Here is a 17177-nt window from a genome sequence, read left to right on the forward strand (position 1 = left end):
GCATTTCTGATGAAGCGGTGGTGATGAACTTGAGGTCAGTCACCGGCAAATGCATCTCTTCCTCAGCCCCTCCATCTGTGATATACTCACATCTGTCCGTATTCTGCAGAGTGGGTGCTCATTGGTGTGAGGTGCAGGTAGATACGAGAACCTGTCCATATGTGAATAAGGGGGAGCCTGTCAGTGATTGCAGTTCAGGGGACATGATCTTAGTATGAGTAAAAGGGGGCAAAAGCTAGTAGGAGGTGTTTAGCACCTGGAGGGGGGGAAAGAACATTGGAATGTTGGCATGACCCAAGTGAACAATGTGCATGGCAAAGGGCCTTAAAACTGTTTCTCTACTAACTTTCTCCCTCAATCTTCAGTGTGTGCCCTAACCACCTTTCCACCAGGACAAGGCTCACTGCAAGGTTCTCAGCACCTTCCCCAGCTGTTCTCTTGTGTTTATAACCTGTTCTGTGATTTTGGCATACTGCAATTGCATTACAGCAGTGATGGAGAGGACTCTAAAAGATATTATCACCCGTTACCCTTGTTATGCGCCCCCGGCCCCAAGATCAGATGTGGTGCTAGTGGTGGGCTGACAGATGAGATAGCAAGGGAGCGTCCGGGCCCCTCGTGTATAACCGCTATGTTGCAGACATGGACGATGCCTTGCGAGCTGCACACAATTGTCCACCTAAACTTGGCGGCGAGAGCATTTTGTGGCTCTCAAACGCAGATGATACCATCCTAATTGAAAATTGAAAAAACACCTCTTGGCTTGTAGCGTACCATGGGTGCTCGCTATGATTATGCTGTCTCAAATAGGTTAAAGGTCAATCAGAGGAAGACAAAGATCATGATCATGGGCAAGAGAAAACCATGCCACTGCACTTTTCCTGGACAATGCCGGGCAAACAACCTGAGATAGTTGACTGCTACATATAGCTGTGTATCCCTTTAAGAATCCCCCCACTATCTACTTTTATGATGAGACCTTTAAAAACAAGCAGAAAATGGCAAAAACATTAAAATGTTATTCAAAGGGAAAGTTGGTAGCTCTCTTGGCGGCCTTCTAGAGGTCCATTAAAAAGGGAGTTATTCCAAGAATGTACATGGCCTTGAGGTTTTACCAGAGTGCTTTGTGAAGTGGTTGGAAAGAATGGAGGCTCTTCCCAGCACATTTATTTCTATTCTACTTACCTTGTACTGCACTTTTCCCTTCCCCCTAGCCCTGCACTTGCGCGGTCTGAATGACACCTGGCCTAGTAGGATTGTTGTCTGTCCTCCCCCTGTTCCCCCCTCCCTGCCTCATCGCGCCTTGAAACACTTGTGTATAGGCGCTTTACAAATGCCATATCATATCATATCACAGTGCTGGTGGAAGCACTGAGACTGGAGCTCAGGCTCTCTTTGGAGAATCGCTTGAACTTAACAGCACATAGAAATCATGTAGGCCTAGAACAAGAAATCTTCATTGTTGTCACTTTTCTCACAGCGCAAGTGTGTCAGAGCTGGAAACAAAGGCCAGCTGGGTTTGGCGACGGCTGGTGGGAAGCCCCTAGAAATAGTTGGGCTGGAGCAGTAAACCAAGTTTAAATCCAAAACCATGGTATGGGACCGCTCTCTCACTATGGAGACAGTAGCGACAAAAATAAAAGGTATGCGCTATATGTTACACAGCATTTTGTATTGACATGCCTTTTAGATATTTTATTAAAATATGCAGCCCCTTTATCCCCCCCCACCCCGTCATGAGACGTTATATCCTATATTTGAGACTGAACATTCCTAGGGAGGGCTGTCTATGCCGCTTCTGTGGCAGTAACATTGAAACCTCTGGACATAGTCTGACAAAGTGCTTATGTCTGACTGAAAGTTATGACAAGTGATGTGAGAATTCTGTGTCTATACTAGCCGACATTGGTACAGACCAGTTCTGGGCTGCAATTTATTCGGCAGAATCGTTGTTTATGACTGCGGCGCCATGTCACATTTGGGAGAGAGCTCGCCAACTGCTTGGAGTATAAAGTTTGCCATTGCTTTTACAGAAAGAACTGCATAACAGATGTGTTTTTGAAATCTTTTAGGAATATGGTATCTTTTTTAATGATTTGTTATGACAATTGTTGGATTCATTTTGTTTGCGTTGGTTATTTATAGCGAGTTTATGGTTAAACCAATCAGTAACTGCATTTTTGTACTCATTTTATGTGTTCGTGCAAAAGGCTTACATGTTACCCATACACACTTTAAATTTAAATTAAAAAAGGTGAGATGGAAAAAGAAGAAAGACCAATAAGGCATAAAAATCAGGGGAGATAGATGGGGCAAATTGTCAACTACCTTCAATAAAGAGGTTGGAAACAGGGGAAATCAAGAGCTTGGTGGAGATGAGGGGAACGCAGACAGGCAAAGTGAGCGGATAACGCAGAGAATATGAATAGACTGAGGTGAATGAGAAATGGGGAGGAGTCAGAGGTGTAACACTGAAAGTGGGAGGAACATCGATGAGAGCATGACAGTGCGTGAGATGGGTTCAGAGTGAAAATGAGAGAGCTATGAGGGAAGGTACCACACATTGAGGTTGAGGTTAGCGACAGACCTTGAGAGGTAGAAGTGAGACAACAGCGGTGGTGGAAGTGTTTTCTGGGAGAGATAAAGGTGGAGGTGAGAACGAATGAGAAAGATTGGAGAGAAAGGTGCACGGAGTGCAGGAGGGACAGCAGGCCGGCTGAGAAAGATAGTGGCGAGACATGGACAGAGGCATACTGGCAGCTGGGCCGGCAAGAGGCATAGGTGGAAGTGGGAACATGGGAGCCAGCGGTGAGAAAGAAACTGGACGAGATAGCTGAGAGAGCCAATGATGTGGGCTATGTGAAAGTTGGGGCGCAGGAGAGAGCTTAGAGAGAACAATGGGGGCTGGCAGAGGGCAAGAGAGACCATGTATGTGAAATAGAGAAGGAAGATGAAATAAGGAGAAGCAGATGATGAGAAACAGCGCCAGCTGAGAAGAGAGTTGGATACAGACAAGGTTCATAAGAGAGAGGGGTCTGGGTGAGACGCGAGATTAAGAAGAGAGAAAGAAAGAAGAATGATAAGAGAAGAGAGGAAATATAAGCCAGACAGGAAGGAAGAGTGACTAGAGAGAGGGGGTTAGAGAAAAGGAGAGGGAACTGAAAGAAGAGATGGGAAGGGAAGAACCAAAGAAGGTGCAAGGAATGTCATGGATACTTCCTTTGAACAATTAATTCAATCCAGAAGTCCGGTGTCTTTTTCTGGAGGTTACCTCCTTCAGAGGAGTCACTCTCGTCTCATGGCCATGGTGCAATACCCAGTGATGTCTAAGAACACCCTCACTTCAATCTTGATCTTGGGTGTGTTCGACTTCTCACCAGGCTGGATCTTTGCCCACACTATTATAGCTTATCTACTTGGTGGTGGTGGTGGTGGCCTGGTACGTTTCAGAACATTTCTCTACCAGACAATTACTAGTCTTGGTATTCAGGATGCAGATCCTGAAACATTTTAAGACCTTCCTTGACGTCTTTTCAAGTGGCTTTGGAGGAAGCGGGGTAATCTATGCCCTACTATGCTCAGTTCACCCACGTCATTCAGCATCTGGTTGGCCAACATTTGAAAAACGTCAGGAAATGTCTCCATCCCGCAATGCATCAAGGTTTAACAGAACGCAGTACTTTTCATATCTAGCATTGATCATTTGTGTGACGCACACCACAAGCTGAGGGCCATGTGTTTTTGTAATAGAATAGTCAAGGGAAGGATATACTGCGGCGTTTAGTGGACGGGTTCTGCCAATGGCTTGGTGAAGGGGAATCTTCCTGAACAATTGCGTTTGCTAGCCCTCAGCCCCAGGTCTTGGGGTCTGTGACTGTGGAGGCTCCACATACTGCTTCGTGTGTGCAACATGCAAAAAGAATTTTGCATGACATTGGGGAGTGGTTGTGCTGCAGGGACAGAGTTTGTGGCGTAGGAGTGAACTGCTCATATGTGGGTGGGAACTTTTTGGTGGTTGTGCCTGGGCAGCTAGAAACTGTCCTGGCCCTAGGGTTAATAGCGTGCAAAATTGTACTTGTGCCGGTGTGAAGTTTCTGTAATACTGCCACTGGTTGTGTCCTGCTACAATAGATGGGAGAACCGGGGTGAACTCAACATTGCCACAGAGGCGGTAAAAGGACTCTGGCACCAGGCATGAGAGGGGCTCAGATGGTCTACAGTCTATAAATAAATAAGGATCACACTGTTTAGAAAAGAGCTGAGCAAGTGTGTCTGCAAAGGCAGGGTTTTATTATCACTGACAGGACAGGATTTAAGAGACCGTCAGGGACCGTCTGACCTAACTCCCAGAGCTGCAGAAAAGCTGCAGGCTTGGTAGATCTCAAACCCAGCGGCGGGGGCAGCTTTTTGAGCTAGGGGGATTGGGGGGAGGTGGGCCAGAGGATAATAGGGTGGCAGCAAAAGGCTGTGAGGTGCAAGGGGCACCATGGGGGGCGTCCATCCCCCCTGTGCCACTGCTGGCTCCGCCACTGGTCAAACCCCAGCCTGTATTTCTGTCTTCTGGGACAGCTGCGCAGCCTTGGTAATAGGGTGCCAGCAGGAGGCTGTTAGGCACATTGGGCACCACGTGGGGCATCCGTCCCCCCTGTCCTACTCCTGGCGCCGCCACTGGTCAAACCCCAGCCTGTGTTTCTGTCTACTGTGACAACAGTGAAGCCTTGGTGTTACAAAGTAAGGGTTAACTGTGGTGTATGGGGCCTGTTCTAGGGCTGTTCCTCCTGGTTGTTTTTGAGTGCCTAAATGGAGGTTCAGGCCTGTGGGGGTTTGTCACAGGTAGGGCTGGGATCCACCTCACACTAATAGTAAAATCCACTCAGGGTTTTCAGGCTACCCACAATGAATATGTATGAGGAACCCTCATGCATAATGAATTTCACTGGCTATTATGTGCATGCTTGCTGGTCATTCTGAATACCGGCTGGATTTTACTGTTCAGCGAGCCGACAATCGGGAAGCTTTGTAAACCACAGCCGACAGGGTGCCTAAGACAGGAGGCAGGATGATTGTGTTAACATTCCAGTGCTCAGATGGAAAAGAGTATGCCGCAACACAGGAAGACAGCCAGCGTTGATCATTCGTATGTATGAAAATGCAGCCTCATAGATCGAAGGAGGGGTCGTTATTGCAGGGTAATGACCCACCACCAGCTTATGGCGCTAGGCAAAGCGGAGGGCCATAGGTTGGTGAAGGTCATTATCCCAGATGGTAACGACTCCTCCCAAGCTCTTTAAGGCTATTACCACGTGGTGGTAACAGGAAGAAAGGTTTTGGAGTTGTGGTGGTGAAGTACAATGACCTAGTTTACTATTGAGTAAAGCACACAAAATGTGTAATTAAATAAAATTGGGTTTTATTTGTTTAATTTAAATTGCTGTGATTGTCTTTATTAAGTATTGTAAGGAACTCATGGTGGCAACAGTAAAGACAGACCAAGTGATCACAGTTCAAGGGTGTTTACTAAACTGTAAATGCAGGGTGGAAAAACGCCCAATCTAAACCTAAATCTAAGATGGGAGCAAGCGTCGACCATCAAATGAAAAATAAGGCAGTCCTTGTGGCGTGTCAAAATAAAAGGGCCTATACTAGAGAAAAACCTATTGCTAATTCCTTACAACTAATTACAGAAAGACTGTGGGATAGGGTTTCAATAAAGAAAGCAGTGTTCCAAATAATAAGTCAGGATGTGATTGCCAGCGGTCTCCCTTCCCCATTTTATGAGCACTGAACAAGGTGGGATCTTGGAGCACAGCACACGCTCAAGATTTTCCAGCACGAGACGACAGTTCCGTTCCAGCTATCAGGTTCTTTAATGGTTAAGTCTCTTTTCAATGAAAAGTCTCTTACCTTCGAGGTCTGATGTATCCAACAAACAAACACAAAGTTCTGTTCCATGTACACTCTGGCTAATAACTTTCCACCAACGGATCTCCCTCTTTCGGGCTCGGACCCCTTTCAGACGTCAGCCTCCCTCCTTTGGGTTCATTGTGGCTTTTCTTACTTTCACAAATCTTATTGTCTTTTTAAATAGTTCTTCGGGCTTCGACCCCTTTTTGGTCAGCTTCCCTCTGCCGGGTTCACTCTCGACAACTTTTACAACACACTGTTCATGCGCTCATTTCAGTAAGCAGGATTAATTTCCCTTACTTCGCAATCATCTGTCGGTCAAAGACTTCTGACGGTACAAAGAATTTTACAAAACCCCTGTATGACCACTTTGACCTCTACGCGCCTCTTCCCAAGGGCTTCTGGTTACGGTAGTTTCTACCATCGGGTAATCACCCAGAGTTTTCTGCCTGAGCACCCACGTGGTGCCGGACTCCTCTGTTGCTGGTTTCCCCCCTCTTCCATCAATAGTATCCTTAAGCTTCTCAAAGTTCAAATTAGCCGTTGGCTATTTTCCGTTCGGTTTCTTATCGACTCTCCCCTCGACTCAGCGGCTGTGATGAACCGCTGGGTTTTCTTTCTCCATGAGTCAAGTTTGGTACCACAGAGAGAAGCATCTCTCTCCGGCTTGGTAATCAGCAGAGCAGGGTCTCGTGTACCATTAACATCTGCTGCAACACATGCTGGTTATTGTTTGCGGTCTTACGATTCCTTCTGTGGAGGTTTCATGAGCCTGGCTTGGAAAGGGCAAGGTCGCTTCTCTCCTTGTCACCCTCTCTGTCTGTGCCATCTTTCTCCTCCTCTTGAACTGCTGTGCTGAGTTAGCTCTCACATCGTGCGGTCTGCCTTGCTCCTCTTGTGTTCTTGTGCGCCACCTTTTATCCCTCTGGGGAAGGGAAAGGGCTGTCAGGTGTGTGTTATTCTGGTCATTTGCCTGACTTTGCTTGACCCTTGTATTGGGACATGTCAGGTAAACGGCTCTGATGTTAGTCCGTTGTCTTTCGTGTTGTGCAACAGTGTTCGTGTCGGGAAAGGGGGGGCAGTATTTTGGAATATCCTGCCTGGTAGGATTGGGAAAAGGTGCTGAAAGAAGGGGGATACCCCCTCTCACCCATCCCACTCCCCAAGGATCCCCATCCAGGTGATTCTCCCTCACTGGTCCACCCCCAGGAACTGGATCCAATAGCGATGGCCGTGTCCTGGCCACCTGGATGACAGATCCCCAGGGACTAGCCGGGGAGACACCTTCAGGTTTCTCACAATATGCATTTATTTTAATTGTAAACTTGGTTGAGGGGAATAGTTTTAGCAGGAGCTTGCATTAGGTGCAATGTTAAGTGAACATGTTTTCTTAAAAAAATGGAAAGCATAGGTCCATGTTTTAACTTTTACTTTGGAGTGTTAAATTTGAGTAGATTGTCATATTGAAGGTAATCTTGCTCAGAAAATTCATTGGTGTTTTTTGAATACAGACTCATATTTTCGGTTGGTTCCATGCCTGCTTCTATAGTTAGAATGTCAAGAATGCAGTCAATAACAGTAGGTATTGAATGCATTCGATAAATTCTGATTCCCTGATAGAAGGTCAATAACAATTTACATGTGCTAATAGTAGTTATTACCCACAGATCCGATAACCATGCACTGACTCTGGGTATGGAACCTGTGCAAGATGACTGCCCAACTAACAAGACTGAGCGCCCTTGGCTGTCTCTTGGAAAAAAGTGTCTCCTGTGTGGAGGGCGTACGCATAGGGTACCTTATTCACAAAAAATAGGCAGAGAAACAGAAATGGTGAGCTTGTAGAAACATCTGGTTCCTAAAAATTAGCAGGTTGCATTATTCACAAAAGAGATACATGCTTCTAGGGGATGTGGCTCGTCGGAACTCTGCCCTGGCAGAGTCCAAATTTTGTCATGAGTCGGGGAACTGACTTCCATGACTTGACTTCCTCATGCACTAAAGTCAATGAAAAGATTAGTGGCAGTACTGTCCTTGCCCAGTAGATGTCACAATCACCCAATATCTAGAATTACATCACTGTTTCATACATTTGGAGAATGTATTTGTTTTGTAATACTCAGAAAGGAAAACATAATATAGAGGATACATTGTTGGATTTCTACGACACATTGCTTTATTGAATTCTTACCATTAGACATCAGACAGGGCTGGGAGTATAGCTCAGGAGCAATGTGGAGGCAATACAACGCAGACCAACACTGATTCAAATCCTAGTCCCGTGCTTAGGGACTGGTCTCTGCTAATTAGCGTTTTACAAAAGTTTCATTAATTATTAGACTAATTAAATCAATTTAAAACATAAGAACTCAGGGATTGGAACCTGCATTGCCCTTTCTGGGTTGATTTTGTAGTTATATTTGAATACATTTCTTTGAGTACATTTTTTGGCTGCTGATATAGTTGTATGATATTTAAGAGACCTTTTAGAAAATAGTTTGTTCTCTTTTATACCCTGTATGAAAACTCGATTGCGACTGTTAGGCCACTCCTTCGTTACATAAGCCAGGTGGTTTTTCAAGGTTCCTTAGCTACTTGTGGTTCTTAGGGCGGGCCAGACATTTCTTAGATCATGCCTCCAAATGTGGTTTCAGGTAGGACTGGGCGATAAATCGAGTTTTGGAGGTATATATCGATTTACTTTCAAAATCGATGTAGGATAAGACATCGGGATATATACATATATACACATTATTAAATAACTACAATTTTGGTTTTACATTTTGATATTGACACAGCTGTGTGGATTCTCAAACAGGAAGAGGAACAATGTATTTGCACTTTATTTTGATCAATGTCTTATAAATACAGGTGTTTGAACGAACCGCATTTGCAAATACGAAATGTGCTCGCAAATGTAAGAATTCTTTTTCCCACACCAAAGCCTGATTTTTTCCAATTGCATACAAAGTAGGAAATTCCCAATTGCATAAAGGCTTAAAGCGCTATATAAATTCAATAAACATTAACATAAACATAAACGTAAAGGAGGAAGAGGTTAGGGGGACATATGAATAAGCAAATCTTCTAGAGCCATAACGCCACCAAAATGGCAGGTATGGCGCTTTGTTAGACCACTTAGCATTATATCTTTGAACAGCACATTCAGAGGTGACTTTGGGAATCAGTGTATGCACATTTTTACATTTGTGTATATTAATTACATTGTTTATTGATTTAAACAACGGAATCTCCACACATGGATACTGGGAATATATCTCTAGATCAAATGTAATAATTTACTACAATGAATGCAAATGAGATTAAAAAAATAGCAAAACTATATCAAACAAAAATTCAATACTCATATTAATGTATTGTTCATTGATTACATTTCTTATACCTTTTTGACAAAAAAGATCTAAAACGGGGTGGAAAAAGAAAGGAGAAAAATGAAAAAATAATTCACTTTTACAGTTCATTACTGAAAGACATCTAATTAATTATGGAAAACTGTTCTTTTGCGGGATGTGATAAAGCACCAACATTGCTTTCCCTTTTTGTTAGACCCACTATTTCTAAATCTAATGGAAAATGGGTATCCATTTTCTGGTTTTCTGGACCAATATCCTTTTGAGGCCCATGCATGAAGCCTGGACTCAATGCGCTTCAGCATTAGTCAATGGAGGATCCTTGGCTCCATGTGTTGGCCTCAAACACTCAGTTAACAGTGAAGTATGGATTGAGTTTGGCCAGCACATTTTCTCACCTCTCTTCCCTTTTTTCCTCCCCAGCATCTAGAACAAGAGAAACACGAACTACGGCGAAGGTTTGAGAACCGGGAGGGTGAGTGGGAAGGCAGGGTGTCAGAGCTGGAAAGCGACGTGAAGGTACTTCAAGATGAGCTGGAGAAGCAGCAGGTCCACCTCCGCGAGGCTGACCGTGAGAAGACCCGAGCTATTCAAGACCTGTCCGAACAAAACCAAAGACTCATGGACCAACTCACCAGGGTAAGAGCCAACCCAGAGGGCAAACGGGTCTTCCAGGAAAAGTCTTCTCTATTCCTTTCCCAATGTGTGCTGGAGTAAGAGTAATTTGCCTGGTGGGCCGCTTCATATTAGGTGCATTGCTAGATGTTTACCAAACCAATAAGAGGGGGAAGAAGGGTCTTCCAAATCAATGGCAGCCGAATTCCACCAGCAGCAGTTTCTTGCAGAGCATGGATTTTCCAGAATGGTGTCAGTTATAATTGAATATTGGAAATGTGGACACCATCCCCTCCCCTTACTGCCCACTTAACTAGCTCAGTAGCCCCCTGAGAAGGTTCTGTCTCCCTTACCTACACACCGCTCAGTCCTTACTTATCAGTACATTGTTAGCTTGGTGTGCGACTGACAAACCCTGTGTTTAAGTTACTAACGCTGTACTCCCCCTGGCTCTCCATTGCAATGTTACTTTGGTGTCTGACTGACGAAGACTTGTCTCCTTTACTAACGCCACACTTTCACAAGACTCTGTGTTGCATTGTCAGCTTGGTGTCTGACTGGCGGAGCCTTGACTCTGTTACTACCACCATACTCCCCCAGACTAGCTGTTGCACTGTTAACTTGCTTTTCGGGTGACAGAGCCTTGTCTCCATTACTAATGCCATACTCCTTTGATTCTCGGTTGCGTTGTCAGTTGGTGTCAAATGGACAGAATCTTGTCTTTGTTAGTATTGCTGTACTCCCCCTTGCTCTATGTTGTATTGTAATCTTGGTGTCCAACTGACAGAGCTTTGACTCTATTATAACACCACTCCATTGCTTGCTTTTTTAGCTTGTCTCTATTACTAATGCCTTACCCCCCTTGGACTATCGGTTGCATTGTTATCTTGTTGCCAGAATGACAGAACATTGTCTCTGTTACTACCACTGTACTCCCCCAGACTCTCTTTTACAATGTTACCTTCTGATTAGCAGAAGCTTTGTCTAACAGACGTGTGTCTCTGTTACCAACTACACACTCCTTAGATTCCCTGTTGCGTTGTCAGCAGAATCTTGTCTTTGTTAGTACTGCTGTACTCCTCCTTGCTCTATGTTGTATTGTTATCTTGGTGTCCGACTGACAGAGCTTTGACACTATTATAACACCACTCCATTGGTTTTTTAGCTCGAAGTCAAACTGAAAGAGCATTGTCACTATTACTAATGCCTTACCCCCGTCAGACTATCGGTTGCATTGTTAACCTGTTGCCAGACTGACAGAGCATTGTCTCTGTTACTACCACTGTACTCCCCCAGACTCTCTATTACAATGTTACCTTAGTGTCTGACTAGCAGAAGCTTTGTCTGCCTAGCAGACGCTTGTCTTCGTTACCAACTACACACTCCTCAGATTCTCTGTTGCGTTGTCAGCAGAATCTTGTCTTTGTTAGTACTGCTGTACTCCTCCTTGCTCTATGTTGTATTGTTATCTTGGTGTCCGACTGACAGAGCTTTGACACTATTATAACACCACTCCATTGGTTTTTTAGCTCGAAGTCAAACTGAAAGAGCATTGTCACTATTACTAATGCCTTACCCCCGTCAGACTATCGGTTGCATTGTTAACCTGTTGCCAGACTGACAGAGCATTGTCTCTGTTACTACCACTGTACTCCCCCAGACTCTCTATTACAATGTTACCTTAGTGTCTGACTAGCAGAAGCTTTGTCTGCCTAGCAGACGCTTGTCTTCGTTACCAACTACACACTCCTCAGATTCTCTGTTGCCCTTTTAGCTTGGTGTCCGCTGGACAAAGCAGTGTCCTTATTGGTATTGCTGTACTCTCCCTGGCTCTATGTTGTATTGTAACCTTGGTGTCCGACTGACAGCCTTGGCTTTCTTATAACATTGTACTTCATCAAACACTCTTTTGCATTTTTAACTTGGTGTCCAGCTGACAGGGCCTTGTCACTGTTACTGCTATAGCACTCCCCCGACTCGCTGTTGCATTGTTACCTTGGTGAGCATTGTCTCAGTTACTAGTGCCATACTCCCCTCTGGCTCTCCGTTTTAATGTTACCCTGGTGTCTGACTGACAGAGCATTGTCTCTGTTACTATAGCCATACTCCCCTCTGGATTTCCGTTTCAATGTTATCCTGGTGTCTGACTGACAGAGCATTGTCTCTGTTCCTATAGCCATACTCCCCTCTGGATTTCCTTTCAATGTTACCCTGGTGTCTGACTGATAGAGCATTGTCTCTGTTACTATAGCCATACTCCCCTCTGGCTCTCCATTTCAATGTTACCTTGGTGTCTGACTGACAGAGCATTGTCTCTGTTACTATAGCCATACTCCCCTCTGGCTCTCCGTTTCAATGTTACCTTATAGGGTCTGACTGACAGAGCATTGTCTCTGTTACTAGTGCCATACTCCCCTCTGGATTTCCGTTTCAATGTTACCTTGGTGTCTGACTGACAGAGGTTCTCTGCTGCTTTTTTAGGTTGGTGTTTTGGTGATATATTCTTGCATCTGTTAGTAACATGGCAACCTACGTGTGTCTCTGTTACTTTGGCATTATGCGTGTCAGTGGGCCTATTCACTAGCCCATGAAGTTCCCGGTGCTCTGTCACTACACAGGCTTGGAGTCAGACTGACATAGCCCTGACACTGCGACTAACACTAAATCCCACGAATATCTGCAATATTGTTAGCTGGGTTTCCTGCAAGAAGTGGATTGTCCCTTTGATCAACTCTGTAATCCATTTGGCTCTGTTACTTTTTCAGGCAACAGGAACCTCCAGGTTCCATTGATAGCGTTGGGTTATACACACTCCCTCTGGCTTCGGGTTACCTTTTAGGATCGGCACCCGACTTACAGACTCCATCATTTTTACTAACACGTTATTCTCAGTGGCTGTGTGTCATAGTGATAGTACTAACTAAATGCCCAGTTCATATGCCCTGCCTTGTAGAATGGTTGTCTGGCTTGACTCATAGAACCTTGTCTCTGCTGCTAACATTTCACTTTCAGGGGCTCTCAATGACATTGTTGACTTGGTGGTATAGTGACAGAGCCTTGTCACGGTTACTAAAACACAAATCCCTAATGCCTTTATCTCGCCGTCACATTGTCGGTTGATGTTGTAAGGACAGTGCCCTGCCTCTATTAGTACACCCATATTCCTGAAGCCCTATCCCTCTGTCACATTCTGATCTTGGTATTAGAGGCCCTTGTCTTTTCTACTAAAAAACGAAACGCCCAAGCCGCTGTCTCTCTGTCACATTGTTTCCTTGACGTTGGAGTGGCAGGGCTGTATTTCGTGTTACTAACACCAGAAGTGTCTAACTCTGAGCCATAGTGTTGCCTTGGTGTTACCGTGAGAGAGCCTTGTCACTGTTTCTGGAATGCATATCCCACATGCGCCCATCTCTCTGTCACATTGGCGTGTCTCTAGTATTAACACCCAAATCCCCCACGCCTGGAACCTCTGTCACATTGGCGTGAGAGGACCATGTCTCTAGTATTAACACCCAAATCCCACACGCCTGGAACCTCTGTCACATTGTTGACTTTATGTGAGAGTGACAGAGCCTTGCCCCTATTATTAACACCCAAACCCTCACACCCCTGATTCTGTCACATTGTTGACTTGATTGTAGAGTGACAAAGCCTTGCCTCTCTTATTAACACCCAAAATCCCTCATGCCCCTACCTGAGTCACATTGTTGCCTTAGTGTGAGAGTGATAGTACCTTGCCTCTATTGTTAACACCCCAATCCCTCACACGGGTGACTTTTTGTCACATTGTTGATTGTAGAGTGGCAAAGCCTTGCCTCTCTTACTAACACCCAACTCCCTCATGCCCCTATCTCTGAGTCACATTGTTGTCTTAGTGTGAGAGTGATAGGACCATGCCTCTATTGTTAACACCCCAAACTCTCACACGGGTGACTCTTTGTCACATTGTTGACTTGATTGTAGAGTGGCAAAGCCTTGCCTCTCTTACTAACACCCAACTCCCTCATGCCCCTATCTCTGAGTCACATTGTTGTCTTAGTGTGAGAGTGATAGGACCATGCCTCTATTGTTAACACCCCAAATCCTCACACGGGTGACTCTTTGTCACATTGTTGACTTGATTGTAGAGTGGCAAAGCCTTGCCTCTCTTACTAACACCCAACTCCCTCATGCCCCTATATCTGAGTCACATTGTTGTCTTAGTTTGAGAGTGATAGGACCATGCCTCTATTGTTAACACCCCAAACCCTCACGCGGGTGACTCTTTGTCACATTGTTGACTTGATTGTAGAGTGGCAAAGCCTTGCCTCTCTTACTAACACCCAACTCCCTCATGCCCCTATCTCTGAGTCACATTGTTGTCTTAGTGTGAGAGTGATAGGACCATGCCTCTATTGTTAACACCCCAATCCCTCACAAGGTTGACTCTCTGTCACATTGTTGACTTGATTGTAGAGTGGCAAAGCCGTGCCTCTCTTACTAACAGCCAACTCCCTCATGCCCCTACCTCTGAGTCACATTGTTGTCTTAGTGTGAGAGTGATAGGACCATGCCTCTATTGTTAACTCCCCAATCCTTCACACAGTTGACTCCCTGTCACATTGTTGACTTGATTGTAGAGTGGCAAAGCCGTGCCTCTCTTACTAACAGCCAACTCCCTCATGCCCCTATCTCTGAGTCACATTGTTGCCTTAGTGTGAGAGTGATAGGACCATGCCTCTATTGTTAACACCCCAATCCTCACACGGTTGACTCTCTGTCACATTGTTGACTTGATTATAGAGTGGCAAAACCTTGCCTCTCTTACTAACACGCAAATCCCTCATGCCCCTATCTCTGAGTCACATTGTTGCCTTAGTGTGAGAGTGATAGGACCATGCCTCTATTGTTAACACCCCAATCCCGCAGACGGTTGACTCTCTGTCACATTGTTGACTTGAATGTAGAGTGCCAACTTAAATGCCAAGGACGAGCATGCTCGTCTTTTTTGCATAGACTTGCATAATAGCCTGGCAGTTATTAAAGCAATTTTGGTTAATAACTCTGGTCAGAACTTCTAATTGCACAGTGCAGTAGCTCATCAAACTGGCCTACTTTGGCCAAAAACTGGCTATTGCATGTCGGGACGGAGTTTAGGGCATCATCTTATTACCCTGCGGGTCAGTCCGAGCCGGCATCAGATAACATTGCCAAGCTGACCACAGCCATTTGTGGATCTCCCATATCTTGTGCGTTTTCATCGCACCTGCATTGCTCTGCCAACCAAACGACTTCTGGGCACATCAGATCATGAGATAGCAAGAACAAGATGACAGACTCATTCACAGAGATAAACAGAAGATGTACCTTGACTATAGTGCACCGATGCCTTATCCAGTTATAATTTCAAAAAAAAGTTCCTAAACACAAAACCTTCGAATACAAAGTTTAGTTCAGTTTCGTATAGTAAAATAAGTGTTTTAAAAAAGAAAACAGGGGTTTGGGGGGGACCTTCCATTAAAAAAAAAGAAAAATGCATTTGAATTTCTTTTTCCTCAATGCTTTGCTGTCGAAACGTTTGTATTTCAAAACTTTGACTTTCGAAAAAGTCACTATAAACCCACCGATGCATCTACAATGAAGCCCTCATGTACTTGAGCCATTGCATCACAAAGAAACAGCACTGTCGCTCACTGCGCTCCTCTGACCAGCTCACCCTGGCTGTCCCACGTTTTAAACTAGCCAGAAGGGTTAGTTTAAGCACCACAGCCCCCGCCCTGTGGAACTCCTTACCTCCACACTTAAGAAATGAGCCCTCCTGCCGAGCATTCAAGCGACTGTTGAAAATGTGGCTCTAAGCATGAACCGTCTCCTACTTTGCCCATACTACTGCCTACTAAAGCAATGATCTGTAAAGTTTCTACTCTGTTATTACTCTGTTATTACCCTGTACACGCACTGTGGTACCTGTGGGTCTGGGCGTTATACAAATGTTAAAATAAATAAAATAAGGACTTTCTGAAGGGTCATACCATTGGTCCGACCGCAAATTGTCAGCATTGAGAGGCCAGAATAACATATCCTCTTTTACCAGCGGACTTGCTTTTCATGGGAGATACTGCTGGCATATGCTGTTTGGAGGACTGAACGGTCAAATTACGTATACAAGACACATTACTATTACAAGATGGGGCAACGGGGGGGGGGGGTCTGTATCATAAATAAGAAAGTCTGGCACAAAAATCTTCAAATGAAACTTGGCTTGACACTGCTAGCTTCCGGTGCAGCGACTGCTTTATTCGCAAGACAGAGTTTCTGATTTACTACACCAAACACAGTCTAGGGTGAATTGGCATAATCTAATTTCGAATCATACATTTGAAAGACAGTGTATAACACAGATATAATAATAATAGTTTAAAAAAAACAATGGATGTGTGCATGTTTATTCTGCGCCTCCTGCTTCTCAGTGCTGTAGTAACAGGTGTAACAGGTAGTAACAGGTGCTATTGTTATCTCATTTTATGGTACTCGATTTATCAACCTCGGAAAGTTGAGACGCTAAGTCAGCCCTGATGTCATAATTAGGTTGTGTTTCCAAGGCAGATTGTAGAATGTAAGTTAGTTCACAATGTAATGTTGGATGCATGAGGGGCTCGAGTGTGTACTCTGGCAATCCTGGAAGTTGAGTGGCTTATTTGCCCAGACAACTCTACACGTTGCACCTCAGGTCAAACTCCAGAATGTTAATTCTGGGACTACTGAGGCTATGTTATACCGCTCATTGGGCCTCATTACACGGATGGCGGAGAACCATGGCGCTATTAGCGCCATGGTTCATGCCGGTAAAATACCGGCACCGCCTTGGCGGAAAGGGGAATTACCGCCCCATTCCAAGGTTGGCGGACGGTAATTCCCCCTTCCACCATTGCCCTTCCCCATTCCCATTTTTGGCCCATAGGGCTCAATGGCAATGGGGAAGGCGCTAATTACTGTACCGCAAATTGCGGTACCGTAATTAGCTCCCTGGGTCCCTTTGCGGGTTGGTTTTTAACGCCTGCAAAAAGCAAGCGTTAAATCCCCAACCAGGAAAGGGACCTCGTAGTAAGGTGGTAAGGATTTACCGCTACCGGTATTTTACCGGTACCGGTAAATCCTTACCGCCATCCGTGTAATGAGGACCATTGTCTCATGTTGAATCAGCCATGTTTATGAAATAATGTGTCAAGTTGTTCAGTTAATTTATTAACTTTGTCCCCTTGATCTTCGTCTGTATCTTTTAGTAAAAATGTGTTCATTTCCTTGGTA

At 44.8% G+C, this 17177-nt stretch overlaps 1 protein-coding gene across 4 annotated transcripts in view; it reads left to right on the forward strand.

Annotated features, from left to right (window-relative positions):
- Positions 1 to 17177, forward strand: part of BICDL1 (BICD family like cargo adaptor 1) — a 620165-nt gene that overhangs the window by 177500 nt on the left and 425488 nt on the right. For all 4 annotated transcript variants that reach the window (XR_011276216.1, XM_069619731.1, XM_069619732.1 and 1 more), the window contains exon 2: positions 9699 to 9914. Coding sequence is in view for 3 of the 4 variants with exons in the window: in XM_069619731.1 (XP_069475832.1) it covers positions 9699 to 9914 (216 nt within the window). In the remaining variant the exon portion in view is untranslated. The remainder of the gene's footprint in view (positions 1 to 9698; positions 9915 to 17177) is intronic.

This window comes from Ambystoma mexicanum, chromosome 10 (genome assembly GCF_040938575.1).
Source record: "Ambystoma mexicanum isolate Mex_15411 chromosome 10, UKY_AmexF1_1, whole genome shotgun sequence".
NCBI lineage: Eukaryota > Metazoa > Chordata > Amphibia > Caudata > Ambystomatidae > Ambystoma > Ambystoma mexicanum.